At 43.3% G+C, this 14,706-nt stretch overlaps 2 protein-coding genes across 2 annotated transcripts; both read left to right on the top strand.

The window, feature by feature from the left end:
- The first annotated feature begins 2,871 nt into the window (after window positions 1-2,871).
- Window positions 2,872-4,026, top strand: LOC122035053 (probable LRR receptor-like serine/threonine-protein kinase At4g31250). The gene is made up of 2 exons (XM_042594421.1): window positions 2,872-3,185; window positions 3,278-4,026. Exons 1-2 carry the CDS (start codon window positions 2,894-2,896, stop codon window positions 3,892-3,894), a joined length of 909 nt encoding a protein of 302 aa, XP_042450355.1. The 5' UTR covers window positions 2,872-2,893; the 3' UTR covers window positions 3,895-4,026.
- An 836-nt stretch (window positions 4,027-4,862) lies between these two features.
- LOC122034098 (putative protein TPRXL) lies at window positions 4,863-5,633 on the top strand. The gene has a single exon (XM_042593226.1). The coding sequence runs from the start codon at window positions 4,863-4,865 to the stop codon at window positions 5,631-5,633; it is 771 nt and encodes a 256-aa protein (XP_042449160.1).
- The last annotated feature ends 9,073 nt before the right edge of the window (window positions 5,634-14,706 follow it).

Below are 14,706 nucleotides of genomic sequence, written 5' to 3'. Positions count from 1 at the left end.
GCCCTCGGATGGGACGCGGCTAGAGTTGTCGCGACCCGGAAGAGTAGATGACTCCGATCAAGCTGGAGAGCTAGATCTGACGACTAGAAGCAGAATGCGGCACGGGCCCGGAAGATGAGCTGCAGGTCGAGATATAATCCAGGCACGTAGACCGGGATAAGAGATCGGCACGTAGGCCGGGAGGTACTAAGGCACACAGGCCTAGACACGAGAGTGACACACAGGCCGGGAAACGAGACCGGCACGTAGGCCGAGAAATAAGACCGGCACGCAGGCCGAGAAATGAGATCAACACGCAGGCCGGGATAACAACACACCAACAAGAGTAGCACATAGGTCGGAACACGGTGAACAAGCTAGATTAGCACTAAGTCAGAGCACAATCACGGCACGAAGACCGGGACACCAAGCGGCACAAAAGCCGAGAACACCATAGTGACACGCAGATCAGAAGCATACGACGACAAGGATTCTCAAAGGTGGCAACACTCATCCATCGTGTAGAGGGGGCAGCGGCTACGGCACGAACTGGTCGATAGTGCCGGCACAGCGAAGGGGGATATGGACGGGCATGCCCTGTGCCGGTAGCGGCGCGAGTCCCGCGTCGTTGGCCTGGGAGAGGAGAGAAGGCTGCTGGCCACCTCTTTGGTCATGGCAGCGTGGAAAAGAGGGGGTGGGGGCGGCTGGCGGTTGCTGCCGGTGAGGAGACTGGCGGCATCGCGAGGAGAAGAGTCTAGCGGCGGTGTAGCGAGGAGCAGGGCATGGAGAAGGAGGAGAAAATGAGGCGAGGCTGTGGCCGGCGTCAACGTCGCGAGGAGAAGAGGAAGAGTCGTGGCTGGCGACGTCGTGATGAGGAAGAAGAAGAGGTCGTACTGTGGCCAAAGGTTGACAAGGAGGAGAACAGCTGCTGGCTGTCCTCGGCGCCGGCGAGAAGGTGAGCACGAGGGAGAGAAGGGGAGAAGAGGTGGAGGTCGCTGGCCGGTGTAGGTGCCGGCTAGGAGCCTGGGAAGGAGGAAAGGGCTGGCTTCTCTAGCGGCGGCACTGCGAGGAAGAGAAAAGGAGCAGTAGCGTCGCATCGGCCCGGTGGTGAAGTCGCGAGGAGGAAGAGGAGGAAGGAAAAGAGAGGAGGCCGGCGGCCGGCGTCGTCGCCGGCGAGGAGCTCGAGAGGGAGAAGCAGGTGGCGGCGGCGCAAATCCACCAACGCACGAACCTCCCTTGCATGCTACAGTGCATCCTCACTTAAAGCCCTAATTAGTGAAAAGACCTAAATACCCTCCTTCTTTCCCCTTATTTTTTCTCTACCCCCCTATCATATCCGTATCAATAACTATGAAGGATTTTTTTTTTTTTAAAAAAAGTAGACTAATTTTTTAGTGTAACGAAATTTAATATCAATGCGTTTGTTCCTTTTATGAAATATTAACATTTATGAAATATTAACATAGTAAGATTATTATCTTATTGTTTTAGTTGATCACTCTTGTTTGTGATGGGAATTTCTGGCTTTGGATGACATCTTTTTGGATCTTCTATTTGATGCCCCCTTCTCTTGCAATATCTACATAATTAAGAATCTTTCTTACATTGATTTGTGTCCGCAATAGGATATCCAGATTGTCACTTAGGTATTCACGGTTCGAACTCCAGCTACGACGTATTTATAATAATTTTTCCTCCAAATGAAAGGTATAACCAAAGGATTGTATCAAAAGTGTCCTATCTCATGATATTTAAAATAGAGACCTATTTCTGGCCGTTTGCAAGAAGAATTGTATCAAAAGTTTTTTCAGCCAGAAGCACAAATAAAATCTAATCATATTAAGATTACTTGCTCGTCTTTATTAGATAATGTCTGAAATTAAATTGTTGTTTCAATCATACTTTTTAAACAAAATGAGAAATCTTTTATCAGAAACTTATCTCTAGTTCAGATTGTGATCCATTTATTCCAAAGAGTCAAATTTGGACAACGATTAAATATCAACTTTCTGCATAGTTCTTAGCTATTATTCTCGCTGAGAAAAAGAACCTTCTAAACAGAGTAGTCAAGGTACACATTGTTTAGACCAAAACATAGAACAGTTTGTAATCTTTGACGGAAAATGTTGATGCGATGACGTTAACATCAAACACAAAAGGCATGTCCTTATCCTTCGAATTGATTTATGGATGCATCCCCTGTTCCAACCAAAGCTTAATTAATCACAGCCAAGCATATGCAAACGAAGGACAAAATTGGCCGTGTCACAATCGAGGTATTAGATACGTTCGAGGACTGATATTTACAACAGACTCTCTAAATGACATCAATTCAGATTTAATCAAGAAGAATATTACCAAATCCACTGGTCTTCAAATCCTGTTTTACTTCTGATAAATAATCTTTCCAAGCATGAAGAATAAGATAATTCAGAAATTCCTGGACTTGTTTAACTGAACCAAAGCTGGAATTTGATGATTTATGGAGCATATGCCAGATTCGTTGGATGATTGTTATATAAGCAATGCCACGACTCCATCTCTTTCTTTCAACACCCAACATTCCACCTTCCCAAAGCACTCAATGCACTCTACTCTCTTGCGTTCCCAGCTGCTCCTGCTGCTCCTCTTAGCGCTCGGCCATGTCGTGGCCGGAGAGGGCCAGTTCAACGACCTGTTCATAATATTCTTCGTAATATTCATCCTCGTGCTGGTCATTTTGCTTTTGAGTATCCGCCGATTCTGCTGGAAGCTACAAGAGCGTGAGAAAGTGAAGGAGAAGTCCATCGAAGTGGTGGAGGAAGGGGAAGCCGAGTTCTGCCGGGCTAGTGATCATGTAAGAAGCAGTGGCGAGAGTGACCAGAAGGACGCGGTGATGGTTCAGGAGCCAGGGAAGATAACGTTCACCAAAGGTATGGGCGATTTCAATCTCACCGATCTCTTTCAAGGGTCGGCAGAGGGGTTGGGAAAGGGAGGATTCGGAAGCTGCTACAAGACGAAGCTGGAGAACGACAAGACGGTGGTGGTGAAGAGACTAAGGGACCTTGGACCAGTAACCATGGAAGAGTTCATGAAGTATATGAGACTGCTATCTTCCATGGAGCATCCAAATCTACTGCCTCTGCTTGGTTACTACTATTCCACTACTGAGAAGCTGATGATCTCCAACTACGCGAGCAATGGCAACCTATTCTATCGCATCCACGGTAAGATTAGAACTGAGAACACCATTGGCATGCCATTTCTCTTAGATTTATTCAGAGTTGATTTAAAAATTTGTTGCAATTCAAATGAATAGGAAGAAGCGCCGACAGAAGTCCATTCACCTGGGCCTCGAGATTGAAAGTAGCATATGGAGTGGCCCAGGCAATGGAGTTCCTGCACAGGAAGATGAATGGGGCGGCCATTGTTCCCCATGGCAACTTGAAGACATCAAACGTTCTTCTCGGTGAGAATGACAAGCCACTGATTTGTGACTATGGACTTCTGCCTCTGGTGTCCCCGTCCCTCGCGGTACATAGGATGGTGTGCTACAGGTCGCCGGATCACCAGCAGAATCAAATGGTACTGTCGAAGAAGACGGACGTGTGGAGCTACGGTTGCCTCCTCCTGGAGCTGATGACCGGAAGAATCTCGATGAACTCTAAGCGGGGCGGCCTCCATGGCATCCATCTCTGCCATTGGGTTAACCGAGCAGTGCGCGAGGAGTGGACGGCGGAGGTGTTCGACAACGAGATCCTGAAGAATACGAGGGAGTCCAATGGAATGATCAAGTTGCTGAAGCTTGCTCTGTGGTGCTGCGAATGGTCGCCGGAGAAGAGGCCGGACATGGGAGAAGTTGTGGCTGAGGTTGGGATAATAATGACGGGCCGGTTGGATGCAGAGAGCGACTCGTCGTATATCGACTCGGTTTAATTCGTTGCGTTGAAATGTTGTTTATCGTGAATTAATGATAGCTGTAAATAACAGAAGAGAAGCATCCTCTGTAATAATATGCAACGGTGCCATGCTCTTGTATGATCGACTGTGGTTTGCAGTAGCCGCGATATGGTATAATGGTTAGATTTTTAAATTGACAATTAAAAGATGGTTCGAATCTCAGCTGCCTGTTGGTAATTTAAATGAATTTTCGTAAGCGCTTTCTAACTTATTTTATTAGTAGATGGAAAATTTTACTCAAGTCAGTAAATGACCAGGTGAAAAACAGAGACGAACTACAGTAGAAATGAGTGAACGTAGTAAGAAATGATGCTTAATAATCTATCAAGCATGTATAGTGTATCTTGCCAACAAAGAGAAACCTCCTCTTATATACCATATCTGATAATCTCCGTAATCAGGAGGTGACAGAAAATGTAGAGTGTTAGTATTTGTCAAGTAAAGAAAGACGTATAACATGAAAGATGTACAATTACTATCTGAGGAATTTTTTGTTATATATGCGTAACTCTTTTGTAACTTACACCATTAATGAGACGATTAAGAGAATATTTTGTCAACTGATGGAAGATGTATAATCACCTTCAAAGAATGTTCCATTGAATGCTTCTGTTATGATATACGAATATTCTCTGACGAATAGTTGTTACTCTCTAATAGGTTATTGTGATTCTTTAACAATGCTATCCCCTGAAGATATCATGGTCAGATATTTAACCGACCGATTGTACATTGGTGGAGTACTACATAAGCAGAGTACCTAGCATCATAGGCCCACCTGTCTTATCGGTCGCGTAGCAATATGATGTGGATATAGGTTGAGTGGCAGAGAAGAAATTAGGAGGAGGAAGGAGGGCATTTCAGTCTTTTCGCAGGGTAGGGCTTTAAAGGGGAAAAGGAGGCACTGTAACGGGGGGTTGGGTAGGGAGAGTTTTTCCGCCGCTATGAAGACCAGGGAGAATGAGCCACCTCTGCGGTCTCCGACTCCGACGACGTCCAACGCCGGCAACGTACGACGCCGGCCGCTCCTTGCTCTCACTCACGAGGCCTCACGCGAGCGCGACGACTTCCCCTCCTCCCCTTTCTCCTCTCCACGCCACCATCACACGCCGGAAGACGATGCCACCACTGGACCGACCTCGTCGCCTCCGAGCGCTTCTCGCCGGAGCCACCTCGGAGACATCCTCCCTCTGTTCTCCCACCCTCTCCTCTCCTCTCGTCGGAGCTGCCTCAGAGCCGTCCCTCTTCCTCTCGCCGGAGCCGCCTCAGAGTCGTCCCCCTCTCCTCCTCCTCGCGTGTCGCCGCTGCCGGACCGGCTACTGCCCCTCCCCTCTTCCTCACGCTTCGCTCTTCGTGGCGCTCGCCACTGCTCCTCCTTCTCCTCACGACAACCGCCTCTCCACTTCCTCCTTCTCTTCGCGACGTCGGCGTCGGACATATTCGTCACAACTCCTCTGAGCAGCCTTCTCCACGCCTCTGCAATTGCATCACCTCCCTCGTCGCCTCCGGCCCAGCCGCAGCCACGCACGTTGTCGCCGAGCACCGCCTCCCACGGTCATCGCCGGGACTCCTCTCTACACGGCGACCAGTGCAGTTCCTCCTCTCCGCATTCCCTACATCAACGACAATATCTACTGCCGAGCCACCATTGTATCCAGCAGCCCCGCTTTGCTCCCTCTCCCTCTTTACCGACGTCCGTCACTCCTGTTGGTTAGTCCTAGGAAAATCGTACCGGTTCCACTATACAAAAATTTTATACAAGTGTCGAACCTTTCCTAAAATAACCTATTGTGTTCTTTAGAAGTTAAATTAGGAATCGCAGACGGAACTTAACATCATTGATTCCAAATTTAACTTATCTGTTCTTAATGGTTTAGATTTGAATCACAAGTGGAACTTAACACTATTAATTCAAATCCACCTATGTTATTAATTTCATTAAATATTAATTTCCAAAATTAGCTTCTAGGACTGCATGGCGAGGCACATGGGCTTCTTGGATATGGGAGCAACCACCACCGCCTAGACAAAGTCTTTTAAGGAAAGCTAATATTTAATTTCCTTAAATAACTCTAGGTTTAACCAAAAAGAACAATCGAATCACAAATTCGAAAAATAAAAGAAAAGAAACACAACTTCGAAACAAATCCGAAAACTCTAGAATCATATGCCTCTTGTGTTTGGTATTTCCAAAAAAAACTATACAAAGAAAACTAGTATGATGCGGAAAATAATTACTAGTTATACCTTTCTTTGTAAGCAAATAACCTCTTGATCTTCTACCGTATTCCTCTTCTAACCTCGGGCGTTGTGTGGGCAACGATCTTCCGAGATGAGAACCACCAAGCACCTTCTTCTTCCTTCTAGGTTTTGGCCACCAAGAGTTCTTCTTGATGGATAGGTTCGACCACCACCAATGCTCCAAGGGATGCTAGAGACTAGGCTTCCTTTCTCTCCTTCTTCTCCTTGCTTAATCCGGCCACCAAGAGAACTCCACCAATGAAGAAGTTTCAACCACAATAAGGAGAGGAGAGAAAAAGAGGGGCCGGCCACACCACCAAGGAAGAGAGGGAGGAAGAAAAAGAATAGAGTCGTTACCCATGAAGGCACCTCTACCCCCTCTTTTATAATCCTTGGTATTGACAAATAAGGAAATTTAAATAAAAAACTTCCTTAATTCTTTTTCCATGAAAAGGAAAATTTATTTAATTAAAAATAATTTCCTCTTCTCACATTACATGGCCAGCCACATCTATAAGCTATAAACAAGGAGAGTTTTAATTATAATAAGAATTAAAACTTCCTAATTTGTCTCTGGAAATTTATAAAAAATTTCTCCAATAATTTTTCCCTTCATGGTGGTTTATAAAAAGGAAATTTTATAAATTAAAATCTTTCTTTTAAACATGTGGATAATTTTCAAAAAGGAAAGTTATCTTTAAAAATTAAAATCTCCTTTCAATCTACAAATAAGGAAAGATATCAAATCTTTTCTTAATCTTTTGTGGAAACTAATAAAAGATAATATTTAATTTTTAAACTCTCTTTTAAATTATGAACATGGTTAAAAAAGGAAAGTTTTCTCAAAATTAAAATATATCTTTCAATCTACAAATAAGGAAAGATTTCAAATCTTTTCTTAATCTTTTGTAGAAAGCTATAAAAGGAAATATTTAAATTTTAAACTCTCTTTTAAAACCATGGAATCCACATAAGAAAAATTTTAAAAAATAAAATTACTTTTATTTTAATAGGGTCGGCCACCTAAGCTTGGGTTCAAGCTAGGGCCGACCACCTCATGAACCCATGAACCATGCCTTTGGCCGGCCCTAGCTTGGACTCCAAGCTAGCTTGGCCGGCCCCTATAGGATGGGTAAGAAGGTGAGTATAGGTGGATATAATACTCTATAATTAAGAGGCTACGATAGGGACCGAGAGGAGGAATTGGTTTTGGTCTTCCGATAAAATTAAGCATCCCGTGTTCGCCCCGAACACATAATTTAATTTCATCAATAATAATTCATTCCACTAAAGAACTATTATTGAACTACCGCACCAATCCCAAATTACATTTTGGGCTCCTTCTTATTATGAGTGTGTTAGTCTCCCTGTGCTTAAGATAATGAATGCCCATCAATTAAATGAGTTACTGACAACTCACTTAATTAATATCTTAGTCCAAGAGTAGTACCACTCAACCTTATCGTCATGTCGGACTAAGTCCACCTGCAGGTTTTAACATAACAATCCTTATGAGCTCCTCTTGGGGTCATTCTCAACCTAGATTACTAGGACACAATTTCCTTCTATAATCAACAACACACACTATAAGTAATATCATTTCCCAACTTATCGGGCTTATTAATTTATCGAGCTAAATCTCATCCATTGATAAGTCAAAGAAATAAATACTACATATATGTGTTTGTTATTATATTGGATTAAGAGCACACACTTCCATAATAACTAAGGTCTAGTTCTTTTATAAAGTCAGTACAAAAAGAACTTACCTAAAATGATCCTACTCAATACACTTAGAGTATACTAGTGTAATTTATTAGTCAAGATAAACTAATACCTAATTACACTACGAATTTTCCGATTGTTTGTTCCTTTCTATCTCAGTCGTGAGCTACTGTTTATAATTTATAAAGAACCGATAACACGACCTTCTGTGTGTGACACCACACACTATGTTATCTACAATATAAATTAATTGAACATCTACATTTGGTATATATAAATGTAGACACTTGACCAATGTGATTCTTATAAATGTTTATATAAAAGCTAGGCTTTTAGTATACACTCCAACAATCTCCCACTTATACTAAAAGACTATGCTGCAATTAAAGCTGCCATACATTTGATTCCCAACCCTTCAACATGTCCATTAAAATCTCTTGCCTTAAGGACCTTAGTGAAAAGATCTACAGGTTATCACTTGATGCAATCTAGGCGGGAACAACTTCTCCTCGTTTATACGATGTCTCGTATTGGGTGGTACTTGCGCTCTATTGTATTTACTTGCCTTATGGACTCATGATTTTTTCGAGTTTGCTACTGCACCACTATTATTACAATAAATTGTAATAATCTTTGGACAAACCAGAAATCATATCTAAGTCCATCTTGAGGTTACTGAGTCACTCAGCTTCTATGGCTGCCTCTGAGGTTGCTACATACTCAACTTCCATAGTGGAGTCTAAAAAGCACCTATGCTTAACACTCCTCCGTAGTTATGGCTTTACCTCCTAAAGTAAACACAAAACCCCGAGGTCAACTTACTATTGCCCCTATCTGATTGAAGGTCAAAATCCGTGTAACCCACAGGGATCAAATCATCTACTTAGTAATCTAGCATATAATCCCTAGTCCTTCTCAGGTACTTCAATATATGCTTTATGGCAGTCTAGTGTCCCGGTCCTGGGTTACTTCGATATCTGCTAACTATGCCCTAGGCAAAATAGATATCCAGTCTCGTGCATAGCATACATTAGGTTTCCGATAGCCGAAGCATAAGGAACTACCTTCATTTTCTCTATCTCCTTTATGTCTTCGGAGACATCTCTTTAGATAAAGTTACTCCATGCTGAAAAGGTAAGAAACCTTTCTTGGAGTTTTGCATGCTTAAAACGAGCAAGGATTGTTTTGATATATGAAGCTTGGGATAAGTAGAATATTCTTTTCCTGTAATCCCTTATCATTTTGATCCCAAGAATATATGCATTCTCCCAAGTCCTTCATATCGAATTGTTTGGATAACCATACTATTACTTCTGACAACACTTTGATATTGTTTCCAACTACCAAAAATGTTATCTACGTATAGTACAAGAAATACCACCACGTTTCCATCACACTTCTTGTATACACAAGACTCATTCGGTTATTAAATAAATCCATAGGTCTGGATTACTTTATTAAACCGGATGTTCCAAGACCTTGAAACTTTACTTCAGTCCATAGACTGATTGAGCTTACACACAAGATGCTCTTTGCTCTTTGCAATGAACCCTTCTGGTTGCTATATATGGATGTTTTCTTCAAGACTTCCATTAAGGAAAGCTATCTTGACATCCACTTGCTAAATCTCATAGTCCATATGAGAAGTAATAGATAAAAGAATCCGGATAGACTTAAGCATGACTACCGGTAAAAAGTTTTCCTTTTTCAATAAGCCTTGCTTTGAAAGTATATACCTTCCCGTCTGTCCTTCCTTTTCTATAGTAAACCTAATGGCTTTTACACCATTTGGTGATTTTTCAAGCTCCCATACTTTATTAGAATACATATATTCTAATTCTTTATTCATTGCTCTTTGCCAAGTTGCTACATCTTTATCTTGGAGCGCTTCGTCATATGTCTGTGGATTAGGTTCATGTTCATCAGGGTTCTGGTCCAAAGACTCTCCAAAACATGAATCTTTCAGGTTGCCTAACAACCCTCCCACTACGAGAGACACTTTCTGCAATTGTGTATCATTTGTGATACGTGTTGCAGTTTCTTGTGATATTTCATCTTGTACAGTTGGTACTAGATTAGACGTGTCCTTTATTATTTTCTTAAGAACAAATTTACTTATGGGCTTGTGGTTCATTATATAGTCCTCTTCTAAAAATCGGTCATTGATGCTAACAACGACCTTCTGATTTTTAAGACTATAAACCTACTTTCGTTTATCTAGGATAACCCACAAACAAGTGAACTCCTGTCTAACTTATCATTGTCTCTCTTCAACATATGTGCTGGACTAACCGAATCCGAATATGCTTCAAAATAGGCTTACACCTATTCAGCAATTCTATATGAATAGAGAGTTCTGACTTGGAAGGTACTATGTTCACTTTCGTTTCTAGTCTATATCCTTAAAATAAATTTGGTAATTTTCTGAATAACTCATCATCGATCTAATTATTCCATAAGAGCCTTATACCTTCTTTCTACTACACCATTCTGTTGGGGTGTATCAGGTGTAGTTAGTTGGGATTAAATCTCGACTTCTGATAAGTGACTCCTAAACTCTCCTAAGAGGTACTTGTTACTACGATTTCACTGTAGTGTTTTGATACTTTTACTTTGACGTTACTCCTCATCAGCCTAGTACTCTTTGAACTTATCAAAGCACTTAGACTTGTGGCGCGTCAAGTGAATGTATCCTTATCTCGAATAGTCATCTATAAGAGAGACGAAATATTCGAAACAACCTCTTGCCCGGATAGTCAAAGGTCTACACAAATCAGAATGAACCAATTCCAACATATCTTTGGCTTCATACCCCTTAGACTTAAAAGCTTCTTGGTTATTTTTCCTTCCAAGTAAGACTCGCGGGTTGGAAAGATTTCCACTACCAATGAACCCAAGAGTTCATTGGTTATTATCCTTTGAATCCTACTCAAGTTAATATAACCTAGCCTTAGATGTCAAAAATATGATTGGTTCATTTCCGAATGTTACTTTCTCTTATTAAAGTTAGAAAATGTGTTATTAATTTCCATTTATTACATCGTGGGAGTTATTGGGTTATAAATTGTTAACCAACGTACCAGAATAGATAACTTCCCTATTTTTCTTGATAACAAGTTTGTTATCAAAATAGACAGAATATCTATTCTTTAATAGTTTAGAAACCGAAATCAGGTTCTTTCTAAACTTAGTACGTAAAGACAATTTCTGAAAATCCATATTTTATTCCTATTAGAGAATAAATATCTCCCACTGCAACAGCTGCTACTTTTTCACTAGTGCCCATGTAGACGGTGTTTTCCTTTTCATATAGTTGTCGGGTTTCCTGGAACCCTGCAATGAATTGTAGGCATAATCAGTGGTTCATGTATCTACACACCATGTACCGGTAGATAACACCACTAAATATGTTTCAACAACTAATAAAATACACCGTTATTGTTCTCAGTTCTGAGAGGACAGTCTACCTTAATGTCATTGCAATTGGGACTACTAAGTCTATTCTATAGTATAACATCTAGGGGATTGATTAACATTTGAAATCCTAAGAATCACAAAAATATTTGATCAAGACCAACATCTCAAAATCCCCGTGAATTTTGTATGCCACAATAGTATGGCCATATACAAATTCTAAAAGGAGATTTTATCCATTAATTTTATTATCTTGTCAACTTATGACAAATAAAATTAATAGTTGGTCTGTCTTTAATCAAATATTTGGTCAAGACTCTAAATTTAAAATAATATTGATTCCTCTAACAATACTATTTAAATTTACCAACACCTTAAAATACCATGAATTTTGCATGCCACGTTAGTGTGGACGTATACAAAATCAACATTTGTAAAAGGAGGGTTTTACCCATTAACTATCTTGTTAACATAACTTTATGACAAAAAAAATTATCTCAAACACTGTTAATTTTGTATGCCACGTTAGTGTGGACGTATACAAAATCAATCATTTGTAAGAGGGGTTTTAACCCATTAATTTTATTATCTTATCACCCTAGTTTTATGACAAATTAATAGTTGGTTTCCCTTTTACACATGTGATAACAATGACTCCATTGGGGAGGATACTATTAAATGTGTGTAAGTGTATACCATTACTTGATACTTAGTCCATTAAATAAGATTGTGCCCCTTCAGTTGGAGAACATCACACACATCCTAAATAACTTCCTATAACCATCCATTTAAGGAAGTTTGATCTAGTGATCCGTAAACAAACTCATCCGTTGTAGAGGGAGGCACTCAGAGCCAACACGCAAGCTTGTTGCATCACTTACAAATCAGTAATGGAGACCGTAGGATTTATATACTAATCCCTCTCCCACTTAGTTATTTAAAGTGAGAAATTTTAACCTATGCTAGCATATAACACATGCACACACACAGTAAATAAAAGCAATAAATTTGGAAATTAATTTTCCAACTATTATGGCATTTTCATCACTGTCCTCCGTGTGCTCCAACCCTAGCTACTGCCATCTTTAGCCACCGCCATCGGGTCGAGTTGTCGCATCTATCTTGCTTCTTATTCCGCTGCGCCTCTGGTCCTCCAATAGCACCACGCCTCGCAAGGATACGATCCGCAACAAATATAGAATTTTACATATAATTCGACGGTTAGAACAGGGGACCCCCATTTTGAGGGGTCAATGCCACGCTGGAGTCAAAAGACCAAGGGGCCGACCGGAGAAGGAGGGGCCGACCTCCCGACCAGCCCCGGCCGGCCGACCGGTGAATAGCTGAAGGCAAAAGGCGCCCCGACAGAAGTCGGGGTTCCGACGCTCAATGAAACAGTAACAAGGAGCCGAGCGGAAGTCCTAAGAGAAGGTGACATACTGCTAGCAGTCCCTACATAGTACCCTACCGAAAATATCCCCAGCATATCGATACCAATGGCAGGCCGGACGGAATGTGAGTGCCGTCCGACCGGCGCGTAAGATGAGGGCTGGCCGGACGGACTCCCCGTCCAGCCGGCCTGACGGACGCCCCGGCCTGTGGTCGGTAGAGAAGGACAAGAACATCTTATGACAGCTGTCAAGTCCTATGTCTAGGTCATACTCCAAGTCTGACAACGAGGTGTTCTGTTGTCCCATCGAGGACATACTTGGACTGCAGCAGTATGACGTCAGGTAAGCTTTCTGACAGATACATACCGAGGTATGGGCTGCGGACATCTATGCGCCTCGGTGGACGTGCAGGAGCTCTTTCACCACTCTATATAAAGAGCCTCATACTTCGCCGGAGGTACGGGTTCAACACCTTTGGAGCCACTTTTTTCACTGCTTGCTTGCCTGACTTGAGCGTCGGAGGGTCGTCGCCGGGAACCCCTTCCTGGCCTGACTCCTGTGCTGGTTCGCCGGAGATTCGTGCAATCAGGCGAAGATCCGCATCATCGACCCGGGGAGCGTCACGTGCCCAGCGTCCGTTGATTCAGCTTTCAGACAGGATCAATTTGGCGCCGTCTGTGGGAACGCTCCTGCATCCGAACGGAAACAATGGACGAGGCTGGACGACAACACACGGTGACGCTTTCCTCGGAGGAACTCGACGCTCTGATCGAGCTGAGGGCCGCCAAGCTTGTGGAGCAGAAATAGAAAGTAGCGCCTGAGCGGCCGGAGCAGCAAGCAACGTCCGCGTCTGGTGGCCGAGCAGAAGCACCGCAGGCCACCATTGCATTTCATCAGGCCCTATTCCGCACCCCCGAAGCTGTAGCAACCAATAGAGATCGGGGATCTTCTTCGGATGAAATGCCTAGAAAAGACAGAAAAGGAAAAGCCCCTCAAGCGGACTCATCGCCCGAGCGGATTAATCGCCAATTTTCAGAGACTATTCTATGAGACCCTCTGCCCAAGCACTACGTGCCTCCGACGATCGGCGAATATAATGGAACCACCGATCCGGACGATCATTTGGGCAAGTTTGATAACACGGCAACCCTGCATCAATACACAGATGGGGTGAAGTGTCGGGTTTTCCTTACCACCCTCTCTGGGTCAGCTCAACGGTGGTTTCGAAGATTGCCAGACGGATCCATCTCAAGCTTCAAAGACTTCCAAACGGCCTTCCTCCACCATTTTGCGAGCAGTCGGCGCTACCAGAAAACGAGCGTGAGCCTGTTCGCCATCAAACACGAAGCCCATGAATCGCTCCGAGCTTACATCCAACGGTTCAACAAAGTGGCCATGGACATTCCAACGGCCACCTCGGAGACCATGATGAATGCCTTCACACAAGGCCTCGTGGATGGGGATTTCTTCTGATCGCTCATTCGGAAGCCGCCCTGAGACTACGATCACATGCTACACCAGGCCAACGAATACATCAACGTGGAGGAAGCCCAAGCGGCCCGGAAAAAAGAAGCTCCAACCGAACGGGCTCCTCCTGCCGAGCGAAAACAGCATGCTGCTCAGCCACCCAGAGGACCGAGGGCCGAAGCAATCCGCTCTCCCCATGTGAGGTCCCACGTACAAGAGGTAGCGGCCGCCCAGCCCAAACCAAAGAAAAAATGGACCCCGTTGTTCTGCTCTTTCCACCGGACGGATACGCACAACACAAGGGATTGTCGAAGTCTTCCCTTGATTGCTCCGCCCGTGCCCCGGAATGGCGGTCGGCGATCTCCCTCATCCGATAGGCGGCCGAGAACTCACGAAGCCGATCGGACTCAAGCCGATAGGCGACAACAACAAACTCCCGATCGGCATCGCTCTCCAAGGCGGGAGAATCGGCGAATGTCTAGAGAACGGTCTCGACCGTCCGCTCGGGAAGAAGAAAATAGAAGCAACACTTCCCGAGGCGAGATCAACA

The sequence above is a fragment of the Zingiber officinale genome, chromosome 11B, assembly GCF_018446385.1.
Source record: "Zingiber officinale cultivar Zhangliang chromosome 11B, Zo_v1.1, whole genome shotgun sequence".
Taxonomy (NCBI): Eukaryota; Viridiplantae; Streptophyta; class Magnoliopsida; order Zingiberales; family Zingiberaceae; genus Zingiber; species Zingiber officinale.
This window is presented reverse-complemented; position numbering and strand designations above follow the sequence as displayed.